The sequence below is a fragment of the Myxocyprinus asiaticus genome, chromosome 30, assembly GCF_019703515.2.
Source record: "Myxocyprinus asiaticus isolate MX2 ecotype Aquarium Trade chromosome 30, UBuf_Myxa_2, whole genome shotgun sequence".
NCBI classification, from domain to species: Eukaryota; Metazoa; Chordata; class Actinopteri; order Cypriniformes; family Catostomidae; genus Myxocyprinus; species Myxocyprinus asiaticus.
In genome coordinates, this window is record NC_059373.1 from 10,858,005 (window position 1) to 10,865,804 (window position 7,800).

The 7,800-nt window shown below is 40.3% G+C and overlaps 1 protein-coding gene across 1 annotated transcript; it reads right to left on the reverse strand.

Moving 5' to 3' along the window:
* Nucleotides 1–677: 677 nt before the first annotated feature.
* On the reverse strand, nt 678–7,589 carry LOC127421454 (26S proteasome non-ATPase regulatory subunit 4-like). Its single transcript, XM_051664513.1, has 10 exons — nt 7,451–7,589; nt 6,674–6,814; nt 6,453–6,567; nt 6,284–6,370; nt 6,119–6,187; nt 2,535–2,750; nt 2,201–2,309; nt 1,698–1,829; nt 1,451–1,503; nt 678–1,121 (listed from the first exon to the last, which is right to left on the reverse strand). Exons 1-10 carry the CDS (start codon nt 7,474–7,476, stop codon nt 951–953), a joined length of 1,119 nt encoding a protein of 372 aa, XP_051520473.1. The 5' UTR covers nt 7,477–7,589; the 3' UTR covers nt 678–950.
* Nucleotides 7,590–7,800: the final 211 nt, after the last annotated feature.

A 7,800-nucleotide genomic window follows, 5' to 3' on the forward strand; every position in this document is an offset into this window, starting at 1 on the left:
ATAGCCACCATCCACTCCTAGTTACTGTACTACAGGGGTTATAATGACACTTTGCCTTATCACAGTCATCTCTGCTGCCCAATATTGTCTAGATATCTCCATATGTGCCTTCAGTGAGAGGTTTGGTAGTGTTTGAGATTCAATCTTTGCTGATACATATATATCATGTTCATATACTGTACATGTATAAATCAGACCCTGTAAGAAACTGTAAATAGCTGTACATACACCTACATAAACCCACAACCTGTTAGTCCTCCCCATGTAAAATAGTGTTACATTAAATGTTATTTTAGACATATTACAACTGGATTGGTTTGTACTGTTGAAAGGTGGTTAAATATATAACCTTGGATGGCCTTGACCATTCATCTATAAAGGTCTGGATGGGACAAAAGTATACATAATGTGATAAGAAAAGGTGGTCTTGAGAATACTAGAATTTTCTGAGATGCTATTATACTATGCTTTCCACTGTAGTTTTTTAATAATTTTTTTTTTTTTTTTTTATCATCTGTAATTCATCCTTTATTTTCACTAAAAGGATCAATTTTGAGGAGCTTAGATGTTCCTGCAAAAAATGTTTAGTGAATTATATGGTATTAACAAAATAAGGAACTCTGAGGCATTTGGTTAGACCATGTTTTAATGGCAATAGAAAAAAACAAAAACATTTGCCATTTTATGCACAGGTTCATTAATTATTTGACAAATTGTGCACAGGTCTTAAGGGGAAAAATCTTTAGCAAGCCATGTGCGAATTTTTGAGGTACCACACAACATTGCAGAAATATAATTTGGAAGTAAATGTCTCAACGACTTGGTCTGCATCTTAAATTGCTCAAACATCAGATGTCGGTTTTTATAACTTGGCATTTTACTAATTTTGCTTTTCACATGTCAGTTAGCTTATACTTTAATCACAATAAGTCACAGAACATTCTTTGAATTTATTTCTTCTTTTCATCATCTTTTTTCCCCTCTTGTTTGTTACCACTCTGAGAGGCCAGAGAACCCATGGCATTGCGGATGGCCTCATTGTTGGGGTCAACGCCAGGCAGATTCTCCAGAACACTTTGGAGGAATTCTGGGTCCTGCATTACATCATAATCATCCTCTTCCTGTAGAGTCAGTTAATAAAAGTGCAAGAGAAAAGCTACGTCAGCAGGGAGAATAAGAGAACCTAATTCTTGCAAAATGAAAGACATGGGAATGACAATAATGAACAAAGTTGAATGTAGCAAATGTTTTTCAGTAAAATCAATTCCTGATCAGCACTTTGATACTATAAAATTAAAATAAATGCCTGCTACATTTTATTTTATACTTTTGCAGTTAGTTTTTTGGTTAAAATGTGGTAGGATAAACTTAATTTTTAAGCTAATATAAACAGAACTTTTAGTAGTATTTTGATTCTTTAATACTAATATTGTCTATTGGGCTTATTTACCTTAGATTTGGCAGTGTCCATTGGAGCTCCTGTGTCCATTGATTCTCCAAATTCTGATACAGGATAGGACATGTCAATATTACATCAAATTTGATTTTTTTTTTTTTTTTTTAAAGTATTATACAATTTTACATTTTCAAAGTGCATACAGCACAGAGTACGTTCTAAGATTAGCATCTTCTCGTAGGAATAAACAAGCCATGACAACTCAGATCTGTGGGTGTTATGGTACAAGAAAGGTACAAACCTCCACCTGCCAGGGACATCTGCATGGCATAAGCTATCTGCTCCTCCTCGGTCATGCTGCTGAAGTCTGGCAATGCTGCCACACCACTGTCAGCCTGAGAGGCAGACATCTTCAAAAGAGCTTCCTCAGATTCTGAAAGAGACAACAAAACTGAGTCACACGCTGAACATCAAGACTGTCTGCAAAGGGAATACATTTCAAGGGAAAGAATCAAACACTAAATATTAAGTTGAACACTGAAAATGTTTGTTTAGATAAAAGCAAACACCAATGCAACTCTTTTACCTGCAAATGAACGGTGCACATTGCATAAAAAATAATCTATATCTCACTTAGGCTATACAATGCAACCAATAGGGTCTAATATAACATTTGAAAGAGTTTTAAGGATCATGTTAATTTATTATTAAATCACAATTAAAAAAATAATGTATTTTTTTTTTTTTTTTTTTTTTTTTTTTTAAGAGATTTGCAGTACATGATGCCCCTTTTTGCATCCCTACCATCAGCAGTAGATGAGGGAAGGCCAGCCTCACCCACTGATTGGGCAGCTGCCCTGCGGGCCTCCTCTTCCTGTCTCTGCCTTTGCTCCTCCATAGATACACGCAAGGCCTGTAAGAGTGAATTAGTAAGAGAAAGAAATGAGATGGTAAAGAATAACTGAAACACATATCTCATAACAATATTAATTGTTGACAATTGTTTTGATTATAATTTGCATTCGTGTTTAAGTGGGTGAAATGAGGAATGACCTTTAAAATCAAGACAGTTTTTTGACCAGGAGGCATTTTACGGATAGGATTCTTTAGTTTTACCAGGGGTCAAATTGTATCTTACCAGGGCCAGCTCAGGGTCAGCACTGGGGTCCACTCCAAACTCAAAGTCACTCGCACCCAAGCCCAACATGGTACCACCCTCACCAGCCAGGATGGGAGAAGACAGCAGGGCATCAGCAAGGCTGGGCCCAGGTGGCACCGTTACCAGGTGAGAACCTGTGCCCTCCTTACCATTCAGTGCATTCACAAATGCAGTCAGTTTTTCTGTGTTCACCTCCTGAACAGATTGATTAAAAAATGCAAAATGAAACATCTAGAAAATCAGGAAGATTTTAAAGGTGCACTCAGTAAGATTTTAGCTGGCTCTTACTCATCCCATCAGTCCCCGTAGTACTTGTGGTTTTGGACTCTATACTGACACCCATCGTCTTGGATTCTGGAAGTTTGTTTACTAAGTGCTGCTGCTTTACATCGAATATGTTTGTTTATCTTCTGTTTTGTCACTTTTAGTCTGTGCTTTCTCCGTCTCTACACACATCCCTATTATGGACATTCTTGTATTCAATCCAATAGATTTTTGCCCATTGTTGCAAGCTGGACTGTGACTGTGCAGCTGTGACTTGCGAGCATTCTGCCAGCTAAACACCGCCATGTGCTCGCGCTTGGTATTTGATGTCGTGTGTTAATCTGTGATCTGCGCAGTGAGAGCTGCAGGTAGTAGTAGGGGAAGTGGTGGCTCAGCGGTTAAGGCTCTGGGTTACTGATCAGAAGGTCAGGAGTTCAAGCCCCAGCACTGCCAAGATGCCACTGTTGGGCCCTTGAGCAAGGCCCTTGACCCTATCTGCTCCAGGGGTGCCATATCATGGCTGACCCTGCACTCTGACCCCAGCTTAGCTGGGATATGTGGAAAAAAAGAATTTCACTGTATATGTGCAAATGTATAATGTGTGATTGATAAACATAATTATAATTATAGCGTCTTGTTTCATGGCTCCAACAGGGAACTCTTGTTTGGACATTTTATCTTTCCACTTGCACTCATTCTATTCTGTGTGGTTTACTGTCTGGTGGATTACATTCCTCCATATATAGAGTAAACATATTATCTGACCATTTCTTCATCCAATTTTCTGTTCCTCTCCCTTCTTCTTAACTCCAACCTCACCTATTGTTTCCATCCACCACGACCTTCGCTCTCACCTGCTCGCTTCTCTTCCATAGTCTCTGCATCCCTTCCCTCCACTTGATTTAAATGAAGCTACAAATGCTCTTTGCTCAACATTAACTTCTTGCCTTGACAGTGTCTGTCCTCTTACCTCCAGGCCACTTCATGATCACCGAACCGAGCTGAGGGCTGCAGAGAGAAAGTGGTGCAAGTCAAAAGACCCTGCAGACCTGTGTAAGTATCAATCACTTCTCTCTTCTTTTTCAGCTAGAGTTTCTGCTGATAAAATTGATTATCAGAACAAGATCAGTAACACTTCAGATTCCCTTAAACTATTTTCAACTTTCTCATCTCTTCTCTATCCTTCTCCACCACATCCTACTACTTCTCTGACTGCTGATGACTTTCAGTAAAAAATGTGGCAAGTTAGTGAGCATCAGCAGCCAGTTCTCTACACCTAACACCAACAGCTGCTCTCTTCCAACATCCCATCCTCTGTTTTCCTCTCTCTCTCCTCTCTCTGAGACTGAGGTCTCCAAAGTGCTTCTAACCATTCTACCACCTGTCCACTTGACCCTATCCCCTCCCATCTTATGCAAGCTGCCTCCCCATCGATCTAACCCGCACTCAGACACATTATCAATGCATCTCTCACAACTGGAAACTTTCCCAATACATTTAAGCAGGCTCAAGTAATCCCACTGCTTAAAAAACCAACACATAACCCCACAGTAGTCGACAACTACATCCTGGTCTCTCCCCTACCCTTCCTGTCTACAACTCTTGAGAGGGTTGTATTCAACTAGTTGTCTGCTTTTCTCTCACAGAACAACCTACTCGACAGACATCACTCTGGCTTAAAAAAAAAAAAAAAAAAAAAGACACTCAGAGACTGCGCTCTTGTCAGTAGCAGAAACACTGCGACTGGTGAAAGCAAACTCCAAATCATCCGTCCTCATCCTCCTTGACTTGTCTGCTGCCTTTGACACAGTGAACCACAAGATCCTCCTGTCCACCCTCTCTGACCTGGGCATCACATGAACTGCGCTTGTATTGTTTGAGTCATATCTCACTAGCAGATTGTTCAAGGTATTTTGGAGAGGAGAGGTGACCACTGGGGTTTCTCAAGTATCAGTGCTTGGACCCCTTCTCTTCTCGACGTACACAACATCACTCGGACCAGTCACTGAGGCACATAGCTTTTCCTACTACTGCTATGCAGATGATATGCAGCTCTACCTGTCGTTCCAACCTAATGACCCTTGTGTCTCAGCTCGTATCTCTGCCTGTCTCGCTGACATTTCGGCCTGAATGAAGGAACGACACCATCAGCTCAGTCCCAGCCTGGGAGTGGTGGTAGATGACCAGCTTAATTTCACTGCACACATCTCATCAACCACCCAGTCTTGCAGATTCGTGCTTTACAACATCAGGAAAATCAGACCTTTCTTTTCTGAATATGCTTCTCAGCTCCTGGTCCAAGCTCTAGTCATTTCAAGACTGGACTACTGCAATGCTCTGTTGGCTGGCCTTCCAGCTAACACAATTAAGCCACTGCAGATGGTCCAGACTGCAGCATCGCATCTGGTCTTCCATCAGCCAAAAAGGGCTCATGTCACCCCACTCTTAATTTCACTCCACTGGCTACCTGTAGCTGCCTGCATCAAACTCAAGGCTTTGACTCTGGCATTCAAGACAGTCAATGGAACCGCACCTTCTTACTTCAATTCACTTCTTCAGGTCTATGCTCCAACTCGCTCTCTGCGGTCTATGATCGAGCAATGCCTGGTGGTCCCATCACAAAGAGGTTCAAAGTCTATTTCACGATCGTTTACTTTATCTGCTCCACTGTGGTGGAATAAACTTCCAACCTCCACACAAACTGCTGTTACCTTCTCAACATTCAAGAACTAGTTGAAAACATCTGTTCCGTGAGCACTTAACCAGCCCACACTTATTGCACTTACTACTGCACTTGATGTACAGAAACAAAAAAAAAATCCTTGTCTGTCTCTTTCTTCTGTGCTTGCATCTTTACTACTCCAGCCACTGTGAGAACTTGGCAGTCCTTTACTGCAGATGTTGTTAAACTTTGTATGACAAATTGCTTGCTATGCATCTCATTTGTAAGTCGCTTTGGATAAAAGTGTCTGCTAAATGACTAAATGTAAATTATTGTCTTATAATTAGTGGTAGTAACTCAATTGCATGACACAGTGTCACTGGCTGTCAACATGGCAGCGCCCATGAGGGGGCGACCTGCTCCATGTAAAATTAAACAGCTTTTGTTGGGTTTCTGATATGAGTGTAATATTCATCTGTGTACATCATTTAACATATTCCTAAAAATGCTATTCATGTCTTTGTGTATAAAACTTTTTAATTAGCAAAAAACTACTTAGTGCACCTTTAAAAAGTGATCAAAAGGGGAAAATGTGCAACAACAAAAAAAAAATGCATGGGAAAGAAATGTTAGTTACCTCTTCTCCAAAATTTATTACATCTACATTGACTTTTTCTTTTTTCAATCGCTTTGCCAACTTCACCAGCTGTGGAAAAGATTTGGTGAAAAATATTTGCAACCAACACTGAAATCCGTAACACTAAAAGCAATTGTCCTTCATGAAAAGATTTTAAAAAACTACCTCTTTTTCACTGTCCTCCACTGGGCTGCCCACAAAAGCAACAATCCTCATCTTGTGGTTCTTGCCTTGTCTATGCTTCAATGCCAACTAGGTTCAAACATACACAAATGCAAATGTGAGCTGATTAAAACAGTATTTTTTTTTATATTTCTGTGATAAATTCACGTACATGTGCCACCCGTATGCCAGTGCAGAAGGAGATTTTGCCCAGGGGTTGAACTGCGTGGAGCTTCGAGAGTATGCGGCCAGTGTCTGGTGTTAAAGTGGTGAGGACTTCACAATTACTGCGCAAAAATAACATTTGTGTGTTAATACACACATTCAATAATGATGCCCGTTAGATCATACACATCTGAAAGAAAATATGTACACATATATACACACACTTACTTGGCCATTGTGATTAGTCCCACATTGTTCTCTGGGTTAGTACGAGTCTTTGAGTGACAGACAATGTTGACAGCATCCTGCTGTGCCTGTAATCTGGTGGGCAGAAAATCTCCATTCCTCATGTATTCACTGTTGTCCACACTGTAAACACAAGAGAGGACAATCAGCACCTACCCTATGCACAATAATCATCCATTTTTAACAGTGTGTTATAGAAAAGTATAAAGGGTGTTAATGTTTATATTGGAAAGAGAGCCTTGTGAGATCAGTCCACTGTGGTCCTGTTTTCATTTACAGTATACCCAGAATAAGTGAACTGGATTCAAGCAGCAGACAAGTGTTTTAGCTACAAGGTTGTGTATCAAAACTAAGTGAGCTGCCTTTCTAGACAGCAAATGAGGGAATCTAGGTATATTATGTAAATGCCGTCTAGGTAGGACAGTTTACTAGGCACTCACGGACACATTCAACAATATCCTTTTAATGACAGTTGTGGAATACGAAATAATTTGACATTAGACTAAAATCACTAAGCAGTGATCATTGTCTATGGTTCATGATTGTGTTTGTCTATGTAGATCTGTCAACTGAATAATGACTCAGGAAAATGTCATCTTAACCAGAGACCGGCTTTTCAATTCTCATACTCATTCTCAGCTTAACTAACAGTTAAACGTGCGACAGTATGAAAAAGAAGAAGAAAAAACTGTATTTACAATCATTAGAAGATGCAAAAGCGCACATATATCTAAAGTAACGCGTTTGTTTATTTCTTACCAGACCATAGTACTTTCGAGCACCATCTTGAAAATCCTCCAGTCCTTTTCTGAAAAGCAACGGCGTCGCTGATTGGTTTAAAGATACAGGCCTCTGACGAAATTTGTAACAGCAAAGCGGATTGGCTGACCGTGCTGTCGCTGCTTCACTGGTCGACGCGGTGTAATGTTTGTCTATGCTCAGTGTGCTGCACCCCCAGATGGCAGGAGATCACGACACTAGATGTTGTGTTGAGGGTACAATTAAAGGGATAGTTTACCCCAAAATGCAAATTCTGTCATCCTGTCATTTACTCATCCTCTTGTTGTTCCAGACCTATAAAACTTTATTCCGTGGAACAAAAAGGGAGA